A 20,833-nucleotide genomic window follows, 5' to 3' on the forward strand; every position below is an offset into this window, starting at 1 on the left:
TAAGGCAGTGCTTGAAAATAATGGTGGCCACACAAAATATTGACACTTTGGGCCCAATTAGGACATTTTCACTTAGGGGTGTACTCACTTTTGTTGTCAGCGGTTTAGACATTAATGGCTGTGTGTTGAGTTATTTTGAGGGGACAGCAAATTTACAGTGTTATACAAGCTGTGCACTCACTACTTTGCATTGTAGCAAAGTGTCATTTCTTCAGTGTTGTCACATGAAAAGGTATAATCAAATATTTACAAAAATGTGAGGGGTGTACTCACTTTTGTGAGATTGTATTATGCAAAATTCACTTTTAAATGGTGTTTGAACATAAATCTGTGTCAACAGAGTGTGTACACAACCACCCTACAATGGTAAAAATCCACCCACTCCTTTTTTCTATTCCCAATAAATCATAAACAGTGTCTCAACATGAGCCATTTTCATTTTCGCCCTAATGTGACGTCACGTTGGAACAAGCTTACAGTCCGCCATGTTTTTCCACGCTGGAGCAGCTACAGTGAAATAATGTCTCAGCTTTGTAAGCTTTGCAAGTGTTCTGTTGTTGGCTTTAAGAAAGAACATAAGAGTCTTCATGTATTCCTGGCATCAGAACCACTCAAGACGCAGTGAAGAAGTTTTGTTTTTGAAAGAAATGTGCCCCAAAAATACCTTAAATAATTTTTCACCAGACTGCATTGGGAAAGACGGGGCAGTGGTGGCTTAGCAGTTAAGGCTCTGGTTTACTGATTGGAAGGTCAGGGGTTCAAGCCCCAGCACTGCCAAGCTGCTGCTGTTGGGCCCTTGAGCAAGGCCCTTAACCACCCCTCCAGGGGTGCGCTAACATGGCTGACCAAACACTCTGACCCCAGTTTACTGACAGGCTGGGGTATGTGAAGAAAAGACTGTGCTCTTATGTATATGTGATCAATAAAGACTCATTCACATCATTAACATTAACAATACAAAGCAGAATTTGCTGAAAACTTGATTCTCAAGCATGGATCAGTACCAACTATTCGTGATCCAGCTTCATATCCAGAATAAGTAAGTATCACACTTTACATTTTGTGAATGTTAGCAAATTTTTAACCCGAAAACACCTTTATTATGCACAATACAGTAAGGTGGTTGTCTTTTTTTAAAACGGTGTAGGTTTTGTTCGAATTATTTTAAACCAGACTGCTTTGTGAATGAGCTTGTTAGCAGATACCACAGATAATGTAACTAGTTACCATGGTCTCTGATTGTATTCACAGAGAAAATTTTTATTTTTAATCTGAAAATTCTTACTGTCTGTAAAATTCATAACCGCACCTTTATTATGCACAATACAGTAAGGTGATTGTTTTTTTGAAAACTGTTTACGTTTTGGGGCAAATCATTTTAGTATCCGAAGCACGAGCTGTAAAGTATGGAAGTTTTTTTAAGGTTAAAAAGAAGTATAAAAACAAATTGGAGCAGGACTTTGCAAATATGAACACCAAAAAGGCTTTTCAGCAAGTCAGGTCTCTTACTGGACAAGCCGTTAAACAGACTGTCTCTGTACCAGATCCCACCACCTTTGCTGCTAATCTTAATAATTTCTATGCCCGTTTTGATACCTCTGATTTTTCAGCAGAGTGTAATAGCCTTTTGGATTCTTTGCCTTCTCAAGAGCTGGATTATGAGTCCCTTCTAACTAAGCAGGATGTCTATTTCCAGCTTATTAAGTGCAAACTGAATAAGGCTCCCGGGCCAGATGGAATTCCAGGTCGGGTCTTGAAAAACTGCGCTCTGGAATAACCCCCATTCTTCATTCTCTTTTTCTTCGATTACTTTGTACTTCAACAATACCAGTCACATGGAAAACATCAGTTGTTATTCCTGTTCCCAAAAAACCTCATCCAACAGAGTTAAATCACTACAGGCCAGTATCATTAACTTCAATCATAATGAAATGCTTTGAGAAAATGGTTCAAAACATTATGCTTCCATATGTTTCACCCTTTTTGGATTGGCTCCAATTTGCATATAAACAGAAGAGAGGTACAGAGGATGCAGTGGCTTGTCTCTTGCACTGGAAACTATACCAGACTTCTTTTCAATGACTTTAGCTCCGCCTTTAACTCAATTCAGCGTCATCAGGTAATCAGGAAACTACAGTGTCTGCAAGTCCCATCATCACTAGTACACTGGATTTATAATTTCCTTTCTAATAGACCACAAGTGGTAAAGGTGGACAATGCATTATCGCCCATTATTGTTCTCAATGCTGGTGCCCGTTTGGGGTGTGTACTTAGTCCACTTCTTTATATTTTCTATACAAATGATTGTCAGAGTCCAGTCACCACCACTCATTACTTTAAATATGCAGACGATACTGCCATTCTTGCATTGCTTAATAAGGACAATGATTCTTTTTTTGGACTATAAATGCTCCATAGCACATTTTAGTACATGGTGTGATGATAACTTTCTCCACCTTAATATCGAAAAGACTAAACTACTGGTTTTTAGCGCTTCCAAAACACTGACCAATCCTTCCAGTATTAGCATTAACGGAGAGATGGTTGAAAGGGTGGAGCATTTCAGATATCTGAGCATTACATTGGATAAACATCTCAACTTCAATCAGCACACTCCAGGTATTTACAAGTGCTGTCAACAGAGACTCACAGTTATTCATAAACTTAAATATCTGTCTGTTCAGCCTAGTCTGCTTCTTCTTCTGTATAGAAGTATTATTGAACCGGTTCTTATGTATGGTGTCATTTGTTTTTTCCATATGCTAACAGTATCCAATAAGAACAAACTCTTGAAAGTAACTAATCTAGTGAGAAAAAATATTGGTATTCCCACCCCCAATTTATCGGACTGTGTCAGTTCATATACGCTCCGGAAGGCACATGAAATTTTAAATGATCCAAACCACCCACTTTATCAATATTTCAACCCCCTTCCTTCTGGCCGCAGGTATAGACTACCCATGTGCAGAAAGGCCAGCTATTGTAGGAGTTTTGTTCCTATGGCTATACGAGTGTTAAACACATAGATACTCAGCCATTGTGATGCCAGATGCATTTGTTATTTGATGATCCTGATGTTTTTCTTTTTTTCCCCTTCTCCCCTCTATGCCTGTGATTGTTTATAATGGTTTATATGTATGATGTTGTTATGTTTTTGTTTTTCTACGCACCCATGGTGGAAACAAATTTCCTCTTTGAGGACCAATAAATCATCTATCTAAGTATTTTGCGGACAATGTTCAAAAGCAATTGCAAACTGTATTTGCAATTGCATTTCCTACTTGTGGACGCATACATTGTGACATAATTCAAATGAAATGCAAATTGTCTTCATTTTCATTTACACGAATGTACAGTGTCTGCCAAATTTCAAATGGAAATGCAAAGTTTATTTGCAATTTCATTTCTTGTGTGTTACATGTTATGACCCTGTCATATTGAAATAGCAATAGCAATTACCCTGTTTGCTATTTCATTTCCTTAGTGTGGCATATGAAGCCTGCCAATATTCAAATGGAATGGCAAATCCCTTTGCATTTGCATTTCCCATGCCAATCAGTGTTGGGGGTGGCAGTATACTATGGGGCGTGTTTGTATTTGTCATTTGACGTCACTCACAGTCAATCGCATTTTAGACTGGCTTGTGGTCACTGGAGATTCACTGCACATTTGAGATTCTCTCTTCTATTTCTCAAACAATAAACACAGAAAGGACAAAATGTGTATATATTTTTTATTTTTCTCCTGTTAAATCTCCCTGAAGCTAATCTCTCAGAAACAGCTCACCAGCCTTTATAGTAATGGTCAGTAAGGGACAGTCTAAAAATTTTAAGATCTGGGCAACTGTGTAAGATTCTACCAAGATTATAGTCATCTACTTCACAGGATATCTAATGTATTGCAGTATTATGATACAGTATGGATACAGTATTTATTTATTTATTATAGCATATATTTTATTAATAATTATTAATGATAGACATTTTAAAATGTGGTTACACATTAAAAAAATTATTATTATATGAACATTATTGTGCCACATAAAACCCAGGGTTAGTCATAGCAACTACAGCAAAATTCTGTAAAAATAAATGTATATATTTTTTAAATAAGCAAGTGGTTTTTATTGCTACTTTTTTTTATGCAAACAAATAGAATTGAAACACAACAAATATTATGATTCACATTATATTGTATCCGATTGTTACTATCAGAGACACAACTCAATTTTGATAGTTTTTTTGTTTAAAAAAAATAATAAAATAAATAAAATTCAATAACTTTGATTGTAGGAGTCACTCATGTAAACCACATTTCATTCAGAAAAATTAAATAAAACAAACACAATTTAAAAAATCTATTTGCTTTAGTTGATATCAATAATTAACTGTATCCTAGTATATTTGGTTTTACATGAGTAACTCGTACAATCAAAAAGTTATTGAATTGTAATTATTTTTCTTTAAAAAAAAAATGCGTTGTGTCCCTGGGTTTTATGTGGCACAATAACGTTTAGATAATAATAATTGTTTATATGTGCAATCACAGTTAAAAAATTATTTCATTAATAATCATTAATAAAATATATGCTATAAAAAATAAATAAATACTGTATCCATACTCTATCATAATATTGCAATATGTTAGATTTCCTGTGAAGTAGATGACTAGAATGCCCAGGTCATGCAATTTTTAGACGGTCCCTTAATGACTTTATTACTATAAAGCGCTAGTGAGCCGAGACATGACATGACAAATGTGATGTTAGAAAAGAACGACTCAGATTGGGAGGTGAGGTGAACTAACAGACTGAATACCCTGAAGACCTAGCTAAGCAATTAATTAATCATTACTGTTTCTCATAATTTGGCCTTGGTTGCATTAGCCTATAGTTTATTTTTTATTCCAAATGTGATCAACGTTTGCATAAGTACTAGATGTGTTGGGGAATTTAACATATAACATTTTAATTAGATTCTGCTGAAATGAACGAAATTACTTGAAAAAAGATTTGTTCATTTTGCTGAATGAGATTCAAAAATCCGTGTCTGTAAAATGATCTGAACTTCCCATCACTGCAAAATACTTACATAGTAAAGGCACCACATCTGCTGTAGTATCCAAAGCAGGAGTTGTAAAGGCACAGCTCTCTTCCAGAAAGGGGGCGGGGAGCAGCAGCTCATTTGCATTTAAATAGACACACACGAAAACAAGGTGTTTTTGCTTCCACCCAAAAAGGGGCATTTTCAGCATGGTATAATAAATGATCCGTGGGGTATTTTGAGCTGAAACTTCACAGACACATTCTGGGGACAAGTGAGACTTATATAACATCTTGTAAAAAGGCTTAAAATAGGTCTCCTTTAAACTCTAGCCTTTAACCACCCCTGACTCATCATTAATAACACAAATGTGACACAATGACACATTATACATGCTTCGTTTTTACTGTTACAATTCCACTATCAGACCTGCCACATGGTTAAATGAGGAAAATAGTCATGTGCCGACCTGTGCTCCAAGGCATAATGTGGCCAAAAGAATTTCCCATGGGTTACTGTGAGGTCATAGAAATTGATAACCTCAACAATATTCCCTGGTTTATTCAGACTGTGCATCACCAATACCGGATTTGCGAAAATTAATCCTCTGAAGGCATATATTGTGAGAAGGCCGTTGTCTCCAAGGTACCAAATTGAACAATGGCACGGATTATGTTGTCAGAAATTACATTTCCCATAATGGGTTTTAATATGTCTCCTATATTTCCAGTCTAGGCTGATGTCCACATCCAAAGGGGCTCTATTAAACACAGGCTCTGCCTACATCCAGGACAATTGATTCAACAAAAGAGATTAGAGCATATTAATCTCTTAGCTTTATAGAATATGTAATATAAGCTTTCACACAGGCTGGATGGGACTTTCATGTTGTTATCTGGAAACCTTGTGGAAAATAAATGTGTGCCATTGGGTTTTACAAGACTGCTATCAACAGTGCAGGTCTGGACTTAGTTTCAGTGGCCTACCCCACCTCTCTCGGGCCATTCGTTAGACATGGCTAATAATGCTAAGTGCATGCTGATGGGATCTCCATTGAAATGCAACCCAGGATGAAATCTCACTCAAATTGGGGCTTCAGCAGTTGGAACCAAGGAATCAAAGGAGCTAGGTAACTCTGTGTCACATGCAAGTGTGCAGTACAGGCTAGGTTTTAGAAGATGATTTAAAGAGACGTGCAAGGCTCAATTGTCACAGGAATTGCTATTAGGTTTACACTCAGAATATTGACACGTCTCTTGAGAAATCTTAGAGCTATCCTATTGGGTGGATTGATGTGAAGGCAGATGATGTAGTACAGGAGAAGGGACGTCAGGCTTTCGTGTTGGGAGGGTATTGATTCAAATAATTAGACACTGCTCGCCAAAGTCGAAGCTATTGTTTGAATGTAAACACAAAAAATTACCAGTTGACTTACCAGTTGTTCACTTGTAGTATGGTGAGGCCAGTGTCTTGAGCCAGCTGTTTTTTCTGTTCTTCCGAGGGGTAGGGGTGCTGCAAAAACACACAAAGAGTAAAGAGTGTGGCAAAGCAGTTGTTAATTAGTGCAAGAAAGCAAGGTGTGTCTCTTTCTTAGAGCCATTAATGGAATATGAAATAATGTAATTAATGGCAGTGAAAAAAGCAAGGCAATTAGAAAGTTTAGTGAAGTGTAGAAACAGAAACATTAATTAGGAGTGCCATGCTGTACAACCTCACTCCAATTTATTTCAGTGCACCTCGCTTTGGCTGTGCTGCCATGAATACTGAATAAGAAGACTTCTAAACATATCTTTCCCATGGAATAGCGGGTATCCACTTCTCACAGTTTCAGTACTGTCAATAACACCTGAATGCACATCTCTGCCAGATATGATGTGCCAACTGTCTTTATATAATCAATCTGGTCCTTTAATAACAGTTGACAACAGTCTTGTCCCGGCAATGCCACAGCCATGCTTGGCATTGGGATGGCATATTCTCAACCATGTCCTAGCTACATTAGCCAACCACAGTTGTCTGTGAGCTCATGCATGTACAATATGGGAGACAGAGTTTTCCACCACAGTTATGATACAGAAACAGGGAGAGGAATGCTCTGCAAAGCATCATTTAAAAATGACCCCTCCTGCATCCATGTGTGCGTAATTCCTCAGTTATATTCAACACAATACCCCTAGTCTCAGAACAGTGTCTTCTGGAATATTCATAGACTATAACCTTAACTATTTGTTAAGTTGTATATAAAGTTAACTATTTATTAACTTCATATACAAGTTAGCTAGTGTCCATTCTAACACTTTGCTATCATGAGAACATGTGTGTCAGTGGGTGGCCCCATGCTTCACTGGCAGATCAGTGTAAAGCCTAGAGCTAGAGCTTGCCATTGATTAAACTGGGCCAGAAGATGTGGACTCATCAACACAACATGGAATCTCTAGTACAAAAACGAACACTCCAGAGTGCCCTGTGAAACAATACTTGCCTGTACTGTACAACCTGAGCCCTTTATTTACTGTTTGTCATGTTAGTGATTTAAGTTTTTATTTAGGCATGATAAAGGCAAAAAAGCTGTTTTAATATGGACATACAAACTGAACCAACTGTATATATAACCAATGTATAACTGTATATATAACTGTATATATAACCAACTGTAATTCATATTATGTATATGAATATCATAATATTAAAGATATGATAAGCTAAATTGCAAAAGGTTTGTACATCATAAATGAAAGAAATTAAATAAGCTTTGGATGGTAAATAACAATAACAAAAAAGTCCCTTTGATAAAAGACACACAGAAACAGTTTGGCTCAACAACTTGTCATTTTTGGGTTATTTTTGTAAGCATAATAAATTGGAATGTTTGGTTTTTGTCACCTTATGCATATTTGTTTACTGATATTCCCAGCGAAAGGGGCTGTTTTCATATTGGTCAGTCATCTACATGTGTAATTGGAACAATTAATTGGAACAAACTGTGGCTAATTTCATGCAGAAAATTATATCCTTTAGAAATTTATATCCTTGTTAATTTATATCCTTGTTAATTCTGTGTGGCCATAACAGTAAGCTCTGTCTTGGGCAGACACTATTCTTACAGTCATCTGAACCTTAATGTTCTGACTTTCTGACAACAATCTAACACCACCAAATCCCAATAATTTCATGATTTCTTTTTATGTAGCATCACAGTTTAAACTGGGATTTGTAGTGAGTAAAAGATGAGAGCATCACGATGTGGGTGAAGATTTGCATGAAACATATTGTCGGCTGTGGGACAGCCATGGGAATATAGGCCTTGTGACTGAGCTCAGGAAAAGCCATGCCAAAGGCTACAAGACAACACAAACGTGGCCTGTTCTACAGCTGGCTGGCCCGCACACACTCCCACTCCAGAGATGGCTCTGGATGGCCCAGATTGTAGACTGAGAGACGACATGCTGCCTTCTGGGGAGCCTTCTATTCATCTCTATATCTCACTGTCATCAGACTGTTAATATCAGTAATAGCTCGAGGCAATAATTGCTGGACTGAAATTCTGCCATGTCATTTCAGCCAACTGTGTAGGGTGCAATGAAGCTCTAATTGGTGAATTTAATGTAGGTTTTCTGTTTTCTTGCTTTATTGTACTTGCCTAGTTAGAGCTTATGCCTCAACTATAGTCTCCACCTCCATGGTAATATTATGTCATTTTATCTGATAGCACTGCCAACAGAAACATTTAGAAAATATTCATATAGAGATAAACTAACCATTAACGCTACCTCCAGTACACTATTCATTTTCCCTAACTGAACTTTTCCTTCTACAGAATAACAATATCATTTATTCTGACTCCTAGAAAACTACTGCTTCCATTCACAGTTACTACCTCCCACACATTCGGACACATCCACACAGTGGACACATGACCATTGTCCACTTACATATTCCGTTATATCAAAGCATTCCTGGAGTATGAGTGCATAAGCCTACGAAAAAGCCACAAAAATATTTTTTTTATTTGTATCTGAATTTTTACATGGTCAAGAGATAAAAAAAAAAAATCAAGCTAAGGAAATCAAAATGTGAATACATATTATTTTGCACTTTTCACACATTCATTCATCTTCAGGAACCACTTTATAGTTGTGGTGGATCTGGAGCCAATCCTGGGAACACAGGGCTTGAGGCATCCCGGATGGGAAGCCGATCAATCATAGGAGTCCATGTACATAAACTTTCACATACTCCTTCACACCTAGAGTTTATTTAGAATAGCCAGTTCACCTATTGGAATGTATCTGGGAGGTTGAAGAAAACAAGAGAACCTGGAGAAATCCAACACAAACACCTGGATACATCATGCTAAACTCTGCTTACCCCATCCTCAGGACTGAACTGGTGACCCTGGAACTGTGAGGCAGCAATGGCAACATACCCACAATTTAATGGTGAGCTGACCAGGTTAAGCTCTGCTAAGTTTAAGGAGATGAAGTTTATAAGTCCCTGTTATGGAAAGAAATATCTGTACAATATACCTTATCTGTACAATATACATAATGTCTTGTCATATAAAATGTGTTGGCATATATAAAACATTAATAAAATTAGTTATAGCGTCAAATATAACATACCATATGTAAATATGATTTAAAGTATATCAACATATTTTATATATCTCTCATGCATGGAGACATTATTTGTATGAGTGTACTCTGTACTCTGTATGAGTGTACGCTTGAAGCCCAAGAAAGGCTGGATATTTTTAATCCACTAGTCAAGCTGGCCTGGGTATGTTTTCTCAGGCTTGGCTGCTGTCTTTTTTTTTTTTAAATGCAAAAACAGCATTCGAAGAACAGATGGAAAATATCGACTCATCCTCCCTGCCTTTCCTCCACCTATCTTAATGATATGTCTTGTCCAAATATACTACTCCTTTCATCAGAATTTCCAGCCTGTCTGCAGCCATGCATGTCAGGAGAGCTGTGTCCTCCCTGTGCATTTTTTGTACCATCGTGTATCTTATCAGAGAGAGAGAGAGAGAGAGAGAGAGAGAGAGAGAGAGAGAGAGAGAGAGAGAGAGAGAAAGATCATTAAAACACCAGTAGGACTCTCAAGGCCTGTTTCCTCTGTGGCTTCCTCAGCCAAAGCATGGAACGGTTGAGTGTAGAGTCCAAGCTCTATTACAGTGATAAGAGACTGGGACTAACCCCTCTCTCTATGAAAAGCAGACTCCAGCTGCATGCACAGTACTGACATAAACCCCACTCCCTACTCACCCCAGCCTGCCCCTGAATCGCCTTGCCCACAGTGATGTCCCCTTACCCACAGTGATGTCCCCTTACCCAAAATGACTCCAGAGTAGGCTGCTGAATATAACGGAGGCACTACAGGGGGAATGAATTACTTGTACATTGGACAGATTTTAGAGGCAGTAAAATAATACTAATAAGAGAGATGGTGCTACTTGAAAGTGATGTACTGTAGGTTATTGCTTAATGTTTTTGTGGGCAAAGTCAAGCACAGTTGTAGGTGCTTTGATGAGGAAGGTTGACTGGACCAGCTCCAACAGTGCAATTTTCACACCACCAAATGAAATCCTTCAGCTCACTCAGTGTAAAAATTCATTTCAGAAGTTGCTTTTATCTTCGTGATTCTCCTTCAACTCATGTTCTACTCCAACTCAAGCCTGAGTCTTGAACATATTACTTCACTAGTCAACATTTGGCACTGGCTGGGCAGGGTGGAATGAACACATCCTCCCTAGAGCTGATGGTGGACATCTCTTTTTGTGACTTATCTATGCAGTTAATTACAATTAGTCACAAACCATCCAGCTCACCCCCCAGCCCTGATTGGTCTTCAATATCCCCATTAGTGTTATTATAACTTTTGCATTTAAACCAACATTTCCCCTCTTCTTGTGAGATTCAGATTAAAGCGGCTTTCTGTGCAAGATTAATTTAGTAATATTTAGCCTGTGGTGAAACCGTGGCTTATTATTCCTCAGAAGTGCAGAACAAAGGACAAGAGGTGCAATTCTTAAACCACAGCTGGAGGAAAATAAGCTAATATCTCAATACTTAAGAGCACTAAGCTAGATGTTCCCAGAGTCAGTGTCTAGTCATAACCTCCACTGACTGTCCGCTCTGTCAGGAAAACTGCATAGCAGGCAATACTGAATTGCTTCCTGTCAGGCAGCTAAAATCACTAGGGAACTATTTTCAGGTGCATGGGTCCTTTTCAGTTGGATATTTTTTGCTGTCTCACCTATGTATTCAATAGACCTAACCCCCATGGAAACGGAGCTGCCCCTCAGGAATGCCTGGGGCTGCATCCCGGGGCCTTTTTGGCTGAGGTGTCCTTAGAGTATCACATCAACAACCCTCTCTAGGAAAAGGTATAGGCGTCCACCTCTCTCTATAGGCTTCTGAATAAACAGATTTGGACCAAAGTTTACTGTTCCTCTGCCAGCAGCTTAGCTAGTGTTAACGTTGAGCTTGCCAGGCCCACAAGCTCCCAGGTTACCTTCAACATCTGCATACACACTCATTGTTTCCAAGGGAGAATAGAGTGGTTATTGTTGCCTTAGTCATGGAGACAGCATTGAATGGCACCATGAACCTTCTCTTTTGATATCAAATGAGAGATGCAATTTCTGAAGATGTTACTCTGAAATGTTCCAATATATCCTTCAGAGACAAAAGCCACAGCAAATTCCTTTTTGTGTAGGTGGCATAAATTTGCAGCACTGGCCCTCGTTAGGGAGCAAAAAAACAGGCTTTGAAGGGGGAGAATGAGAGAGCAATAGGGAGAGAAAGTAAGGGGGAAAATAACAGCACAAAGCTTTTGCAACCCTTTCTCCTTAGATCCTAGTATGAATAACAAAATAACATAAATGCATGTGTGTGTATGTATGGTCAAATTTTGTGGGGGATGGGCAGAAGAATATCTCACATTTGGAAAACAACTAGAGGCCAGGGTTTAAGATGCCCGCTGCCTGACTGGCTTATAGTGGTTGGGAATGCTGAAGAACCTCTTTCATAGGGCAGCGATGCGAAGTTCACAACTAACTAAATGAACACAAAGCCAGCACATGAATAATTCACAGACCCTGTTTTTAGAAAAACTTATTCTACAACCAGTAAAGGCTGGAGAAATTTCTCCCAATAGAAGCCCTTTTCTGTGATTTTATCTGTCCTAGAGTAAAAAAAAAAAAAAAAGGAAAGGAAATGTGTTAAACTGCGTCTTTAGCACACTAATTAGTCGCTCCATGTTAAAAACATCTTTTGTTAGTTTAGGGGCGAGGGTGTGCTGCTGTGCCTACGGGTAGGGAACAAATCCACTTGATTTGGTTGCACTTGGGAAAAATGTGTCTACAATTAATGCAGGGAAATGGTCTGGATTACAGATCTTATTCAAAGTAAACCACTAAGCTTTCTGTAGCTGGATGAGATGCTACGTCATTAAATCCAGACCTGTAGTAATGATCCATAGCATAACATGCAAAATTTGATGGGTAGAGATTAACAAAAGTTTAGGACATGAGGAGAGATGAGGACCACATCATTTGGAGGCATAGTTGGTAACATTTGAATGGCTTTACATATTGCAGAACAGATGTATATTTTGCACGGTCAGTAGATTTGGGAATTCTACCAGTATCATTCACACAATATGTGTATTATATACAATTGTAAATACTTATTCTCTGCTATATGATATACCAATTGTTTCAATATGCTTATTTTTGCTGCACATTTTTTGTACAGCTCATCCACTATGTTACACTATGATGCTACTTCTTAGATTGCACTGTGTGTATGGGTCTTATGTTGTATGTTAAATTGTTCCTGATCAGATTTGCCCCAGTCACATTCTTGTATGGCTGGTACATATGGTGGATAAAGATAGGTGGTGGTGGCGACTAAAGGCTATCACTGACATGAGAAAAGTTTAAACAATAGGGGGTGCTGAACCAGTTCTTCACTATCAGCGATGAGGCCAGAAAGACACATTAAACATGTTTAAAGGTGATGCATGTGCCCACACACCTGCTGCTTCATAGTCACAGGGTAATAAGGGAGGATCACACATGCATTAACCTTACTGTGAGTTTGCTGGACTGCAGCTGATGACTCAGGGTTAATTCAGGCGAGTGGGGGTGAGGGTGATTACGTAGTTTACTGGACCACTAAACCTCTTAAAGCTTGTAATTACAGCCTATTTGAGTAGGGGGAACAAAGAAAAGCAAACGAGGCAGGCCACGTGGCATGCCAAACCGCAGCTGGAAGGCACTTAGCAGAAGGCAGCAAACCAGGTAGGTAGAACCAGTAGCAGTCCGGTGCCACACATTACCACCCAAACTCTCTCCTAAGAAAGAATAAGCCACTAAGCATTTTCTGTAAGTATGAAAAGCTGCACCAGCTAGGCCTGTCTACTCTCATGCCAAAGAAAATAAATTGTTGTGTTGGAAATTGTCAAGAGGACCTAGAGTAAAATGCAAACAGCTACCAACATCTATAAAGTCACAGTTGGTTACACAGCAGCTGCTCTCCTCCTCTGCTCTCTCAGCCAAAATCAAGCTCAGTGAAGAGATCAGAGAAGGCCCCCATGGTATGGAAATTCATGGTGCGTTAAATGGGGACAGAATCTGGTGACTATATTGCTCCTTGACCATTCCTGTGTCTGTACTTTCAAGGAAATCATCTTTTAGTTAATGACACTGAAATTTGATACTAAAAGGAAGCATTTTGAATGAGGAGGTGGGAACCTAAATTCTAATAACCCATGCTATATTATTATGTTATTATCATAATTACCCTTTTGCAGTGAGGCTGTTTTAATTAATGTTCATGGGAGAGGCTGCTGGGGAGGGGAAACCTGGTCACAGTTGAAGAAGATTTAGAACTAGGTAAGGGCATTTTACAGTTGCTCATGTATTCCCATTCCAAGCAAGAAGAAATGGAAAAAACAAGGACATGGTGGGGAAATGGTAAACATTAAGAGCCATAGCTCTCTCTCTCTTCCTCTGAGACTTCCTTTTTCCAACCTCCATTCCAGCTCTCCCCCGCTCTAATTATTTCTCTATGCTACAGAAAGACCTTCCCCATCAATGCACAGCATTTACAAATCAATTACTTAATCTGTCGTAACAAAAAAGTGAGCAGTGCACCAGCTCATCCACAATCACAAAAACACTTCACTATTAACAGAGAGGAGCAGGGAGAAGAAAGAATGTTTCTCTTCTTTCTAACACACACACACACACACACACACACACACACACACACACACACACACACACACATTGCCTGTCTACACACATTACCAGTCTAATGTCTACTGTTAGCTGGTGTAGGGATTTAATCAGATGAAATGGAATCGCATCTGGCTTGAAGCATGTACAACACACTCCATCTCAGAGACAAAGCATGGATGGATTGCTGTGCTGCACCTGAATCTCCAATGGGGATGACAAGGATCAGCGGGTACCATGAATGCAATGCCCATACAGCCATGCGTCTCTTATTCCACTGGCATGACAAACCTCATCATCTGCCAGCTGTTGGATAAAGCAAGTATAAATAGGATAAATCTTATAGTTTAAAGTGTCTTAGACACACTCCCATGATCCTCTCTTTCACTGGGCTTAAAAAAATGTCTCAAATTTGAGTCTATGGCCATTCAGGGTACATTAATCTATTTCTGAATATACAGCCAATGAAATAAATTAATTTAAATTATTTTCGAGTGACAAAAAATAGTTTTCTATTCTATTTCTTTCAAACTGATGGTGGCTGCTGCTCTAAGTGTGTCTCATAGCTTTAGTAGTATATGCATGCTTATTTCAAAAAGAAAAGGCCCTTGAAACAGAGCTCAGGATGGCAATGGCTCCTGTGGATCTTTCTAAAGAATTCCTCAGTGAGAAGCACAAAAGGTTTACAGCAACGTGCATGGCTGATATTATAAGGAGCAGTAACTGAATTGATAAATTAATTCAGCAAAAAAGAGTACCTCTACTGCCATATAATCCACATACACACAGACCCACACACTGGAAGGAGTGTATCTGGTGGAGTTCTCTCTAGGGGTGGGTTTGGGAGCTAGAGTCACTGTAAATAAAAGTTATTGAGCTGCTGCTACATAGACTGAACTAAGGCCCACACAGTATTAGCTCATCTGCACTAGCCTCAACTCAAACCCTTCATCATGACCAGATTCAGACACCTTACTCAAAAGGCAGCGTCAACAGCTTTTTCTTTGACTGAACTAAGACATTTTATATATATATATATATATATATATATATATATATATATATTGCCTCCATCTGCCCTGGTGGACTCAACCACTTCCCATAACCCCTGATCACCAGTTCCTCATAAGACTCAATATAAACATACTTCTATGCAGTACCTTCATAGAGCTTGTTTTAAAATCACAGCACGCAGAAAGATGGAACATGGCAGGCCTCAGGACTTTTACTTGCTGTCTCAGCAGGAAGTACTCTGCTGGCCCCAGTGAGAAGCAAAGCTGCAGTGGGGAACTCCACACCAGAGCCACCCTTTGAGAGGCTGTGATGACTAGGCCTTTCATTGAGTGCTGCACAGAAACCAGAACTTACCAGCATGAAGCAAGCCAGTGTGGTCTGCAGCACCCAACCTGGCCCACTTGCTACGCTAAGAAGATGCCAATTGAGGTTAATGCAATCACACACAAAAGTCATCAGTTGCCTCTCCTTGGCAAGCTAACTCTTCAGACACTTCTGATAATGAAACCCACGTCATGCCCTGCAGACAATACAGTAAAAGTGCAGCCACCAAGAGAAGCTTTTAACAAGTTGAAAGTGTAAAATCGAATGAGATCAACCTGGAAGCAGGTGCATGACAAATGGATGAAAAGTGATTTAACATTATATAGTTGTTGGGCTTGGAAAAGTGCTTATGTGGGTCTGGAATGACTGTGGATGCCAATCCTCAACAGTTCAGAGGCTGTATAAATTAAGACTGCCCTTGTGGGATATAACACAGAGAGATAGTGGCCAAATCTTGTATACTGGCGAAAGAGGGAAAAGCCAGAAAAAAGAACAATAGATGAGGGAAGAGGTCATTGTGAGACAGATACTCATTAACAGCATAATAATGTTTAATGTTTAGGCACAGCCGATGTTTGGTACACTGCACTTGGAAAAGAGAAAGCCTCGGTAGTGTCCCACTCATCAATCATGGCACAGATGGCCAGAGAAAAGCCACCATCATCAGTGACAGGGAGGCGTCCATTGGCCACTAGCAGCCCATGCGGAGTCTGCCAATTCAACCCATTCTTCAAAAGACACACTAGTGTCTTTACCTTGTCACCCTGGAAGGCTTGCAAATGATGAATACATGTGGTTTTCTCGCTCTCCCCCTCTCCGGGACACATGGGGGGTGGCTAGAGTATCCATCCCACAAAGACAAGGTCCAAAGAGTTGCCTGCCCCACATCCCAGAGGCCTGTCACTGGAGTAATTGATGATGTTTTCATTACAAGGTGTGGGAGGTGGGTGATTGGTGGGGGTGCACCCTTTCTCAATAGATAGCCCTTGCCCCGATTGACTTTGCAGCTTCTTCTTTGCCATTAAATTCAAGTAACAAGCCTCAAGTCATTGCTTCACATACACACTTAAGCTTCTTCAGTACCAATGAAAAAAACAAGTGAAGCATAAGAAGAGTGAAGTATGAGAAGTGGTGAAAGCAGCTGAGGACAGATGCTTAGTTGACTGCAACAAACAAAGTTAAGTAAGCTATAAAGGAATTTAGAGCAAAAGTGCAGTAGAGATTGAAAAAAAAAAAAAATATATATATATATATATATATATATATATATATATATATATATATATATGTATACATATATATATATATATATATATATATATATATATATATATATATATATATATATATATATATATATATATATATTGACAGTTAGGGCCTGTTCAGACTTGGTATTAGACCACTTGTGATTGCCTTTCTTCAGTAGCAGGGTAGCCAAATCTGACAAAAGCAACCTGATGTCACCTCAGAACCATCAACAAAAATATAAGCCAATAATTTTAAGCATTTTAATTTAAGCACCACCTTTAGTTCTGACTGAGTGTTTAGATGAAATTAAGAAATAACCAGAGACTTAGGACATTAAATTGAATTTACAAATATTAGTTTGAATTGACTTTTTGCTCTTTGTACAAATAAATCCATGATAAAACAGCACACAATCACTATGACAATTCTCAGGTATAGATTTTTGCAGTGTTTACAGTGTTTTGAATTGTAATTATTTAAATCTCCCAAGGGCTGTCCAGTGCAGACATACTGACGAAGCTGCTAGGAGAGGAGGGCTTCCTGCAAGGCCTCCTTGTCAGGTTAGAGGCCACACAGCATGCCTAGGGTTGCCATGGGTGACCAGTGCGCTGACATCGTCAGGCTCCAGCAATAAATAATCGATGACTAATGGCATCTGAGGCCTGGTTGAACCCTGAACTTTTAATGGCCAGGATACTTTTTTTTTTTTTGTGAGGCCACTGGGAGTAGTCCCCAAATACACTGCACACATGAACTCTGAGGGCTTACCCTCTTCATGACAAGGTAGGACCCACCATTTTTTTGGACATTAACAGTAGTCTTGATGTAGGATAAAAAAAAAAAGAAAGCTATAGAAGTACAATTTAGGCATAGAGTAGATTCTTATCACCAAGCATAAAATACTCCAAGTGGGGGAAAATATGAATTGCTTCTGAGATCTATTAGTCATTAGTTGTTGTGAAACATTGTTGAGACTGACTAACATAATGTAGCCTACCATATTCAGTTAGGTACAGGAAGTTAATTTAAAAAACATAGTACCTAATCTATGATTTTTACATGAATTCTATGTTTGATATGATTTTAGTAATTGCATATAGCTTCATACTCCAAGAGAGTACTCTGTTAATAATGATCACCTGTACCATCTCTAGCTCATAGCTGTTTTTTTTTTACTTAGCTTTAAAACATATGCAGGCATGATGCAGTTTGATGTATATAGTTTGAATTTGAGTGTTTTAGCAGACAGAGAAAGCCTGAAAAAGAACGACAGGCAGATCACTACTTTCTACTCACTAGTTAATTGAAATACATAGTACCTGCACTGTGGTTTGTTTTTGTTTATTTATTTTTATTTTATTTTATTTATTTATTTTACAGATATTTAACATTTGATGTGATTTGACTAATGTGATCATTATCATGTAGTGAAAATCCAAATTTATTGATCTTTTGAAACTCCACTGCCCTGTGCCAAAATGCCTCTCAACCAGTGTTGTACTAAGCCAAAATGGAGAAGTCGACTTTCAAAAACCCCACTCCAAGGCATTATTCTCAGGCAGGTCATATGCTGAACATCTGTAATTCTGCCCAGTGAATGTAGGAAATCATCGCAAGGGCAGGACACAAAACCCCACTGCTTTGCACCCCCATTCTCAACCTCTAACTGTGGGGAACAAATTTACCCTCAAACTTCCTGAAGAGGGCATAGCCCCTATCCCCGCTGCTGTTCCAGCCGTGAGACCAAGGAATCACTGCAGAGATGAATTATTGCACTTTTCACACCTGGTTCTGGTAAAAAAATAATAATAATGCAGAACTGTTGACAGTGGTGACAGTATGCTTCAGCCCAGATTTTAAGAAATGCTACTGTTAATAGATTTGTGCATGTTTGTGCATTTGTGCATGTGCTAATTTAGGGCCTAACTGCATTAGCAGGTATAGAATGTTTTGCAGTTTTTCTTCTAACATGAGCAAGCGATTAAAAAAATTGGAAGGGGGACATCATGTTGTGCTGTGGTTTGGATTTGTATGAGTTGTGATAGAGCACCCTGTACTCCAGCTCTATGTACAAATAAGCGAAAGCATTGAGCTACAAATGCAAGCCAAACACTGCTGTTCCTCGCCAGGGCTTTGCGTCGGCTGGGTTGAACCATCTGAAGCCTGAATTTTATCTAATTACTCTATCACATAATTTTGCAAATTGCCTTTTCATTGGAGAGCTGAGTGCAAAACCACAGGCATGCTAAGCCAGAGGCTTCTGTTTGCTGGACATTTTTTGGGCCAATTAAAGAAGAAGGTACAGTCTGCAAAAGGTAGCAAGTTTAATGAGAAGGAGGTGGAGAAGAAAGAGTTAGAGAAAAAGGAAGGCAGGATGCAGTGTTTTGCATTTCTCCACAGGATGTCTGGAACAATAAATAAACAGAACAAAGAAAGTTTGGAGAAGAACAACTGCAACAGCAAAGGAGTTTGGATTTTTCTTTTTTTCTGAGATGCAAAGTTTACTAGAATGTGTTTATACTGGTGCTTTTCAGCAGAGTAAAACATTCAGTAGCTAATAATAAGTAGAGCCTTATTAGTTGATAGTAGTGTATAGATCTATAGATCATTTTCAAACTGAACGAAATACTCAACAAGAACATATGCAAACACTTTTTGTCTGCTGTCTGTATTCCTCCCCATTATTTATGCTCTTTCTCTTTCACCGTCTCCTTTCCCTGACTCCACAGCCTGGCAGAGTAATTTTGTCTAACCACCCACCTCACGTTTCCGGTTTTGTACAATGGTTTCACTGGTAGGCTCATGTAACATAGATAGATGCCTCCTCACTTCTCTTGACATGTGGGTATCTACAGGTTCAGCTTAAGGATGTCTTCCCTTACTTTACAACAGCCAAATCTAAGACATTAAATTAGGGCTTTCATAAGGCTGCAATGTTTCTAAGGCCTGTTAATTGCTACTGGCCAGTATGTTTAAGAACCAGACCTTTTGCATACTAAACTCTTAGAGGAGTGGACATCCAATGCACTACTGAGGCTCCTTCCATGCACTTTGCGCATTTGTTCTCTCTCTGTTGCTTTGCCTCTTCTCTGCTCATGGTGAGATTGTCATTCAGTGCGTTTACATGGACAATAATAATCCACTCTTAACCTGATTAAGACCATACTTTTATTAAGAAACTACCATGTAAACAGCAATTTTTAATTACCTTAATCTAATTAAGATCATAATCAAAGTAAGCAATAAGCGAATTAAGACAGGTGGAGTACTCCTGTTTTAGTCGCATTATGGACGTGTATTACAGACATGTAAACACCTTAATCACATTATGAACGTCATGTGAGAGTTTTCACCGCATTTTGTGACAGGACACGATTACACACGGCAGTTTTACATTTTAAGACGAACAAGAGAGTTTGGCTGTGTCCCAAACCGCATACTACTATAGGCCTGTAGTACGGAAAAATACATGTATCTTGGCTACTATATAGACGGTAAGTACGCGGTTTGGGACGCAGCCCACGGCTTCAAGCAGTTGTTTATTAGCATGTATAGCATGATAAATAATTAACTGCACTTGAAGCGTTCATAAAAAATGTAATAAAAGCATTTGTTTTTCACACACCAACTGTATACGGTACCATAACGAAGAGAAACTGTATGTTGTGTATGTGAAATTCTGGAGGGACGTCGGATGCGTGGAGTGGTGACGTAATGACGTGTGCCATTAATCTAATTATGTTCTATAACATGTAAAAAGGGTACATGAAAGGAGTATTCTAAAAGTGACTCATGTAAACACCTTAATCACATTATTATCTTACTCAGAGTAAGGTCAATAATTAGATTACTGCTGTCCATGTAAACGTAGTCAATGTCTCCTGTCCAGGAAGCAGGTAGGGACAGAAGGCAAGTGGACTGCTATATCCCCTGTTCAGTCAACCGTTTTATACAT

At 38.9% G+C, this 20,833-nt stretch overlaps 1 protein-coding gene across 3 annotated transcripts in view; it reads right to left on the reverse strand.

The window, feature by feature from the left end:
* Window positions 1-20,833, reverse strand: part of meis1b (Meis homeobox 1 b) — a 64,449-nt gene that overhangs the window by 14,368 nt on the left and 29,248 nt on the right. The window contains exons 9-10 of one of the 3 annotated variants that reach the window (XR_008396270.1): window positions 6,478-6,554; window positions 5,091-5,306 (exon numbers count right to left, since the gene is read on the reverse strand). Coding sequence is in view for 2 of the 3 variants with exons in the window: in XM_017464278.3 (XP_017319767.1) it covers window positions 19,203-19,283 (81 nt within the window). In the remaining variant the exon portion in view is untranslated. Of the gene's footprint in view, window positions 1-5,090; window positions 5,307-6,477; window positions 6,555-18,593; window positions 19,284-20,833 lie in introns of those variants that run through there. The other 2 variants (XM_017464277.3, XM_017464278.3) reach the window with 2 other exon arrangements.

Source organism: Ictalurus punctatus, chromosome 3, assembly GCF_001660625.3.
Source record: "Ictalurus punctatus breed USDA103 chromosome 3, Coco_2.0, whole genome shotgun sequence".
NCBI lineage: Eukaryota > Metazoa > Chordata > Actinopteri > Siluriformes > Ictaluridae > Ictalurus > Ictalurus punctatus.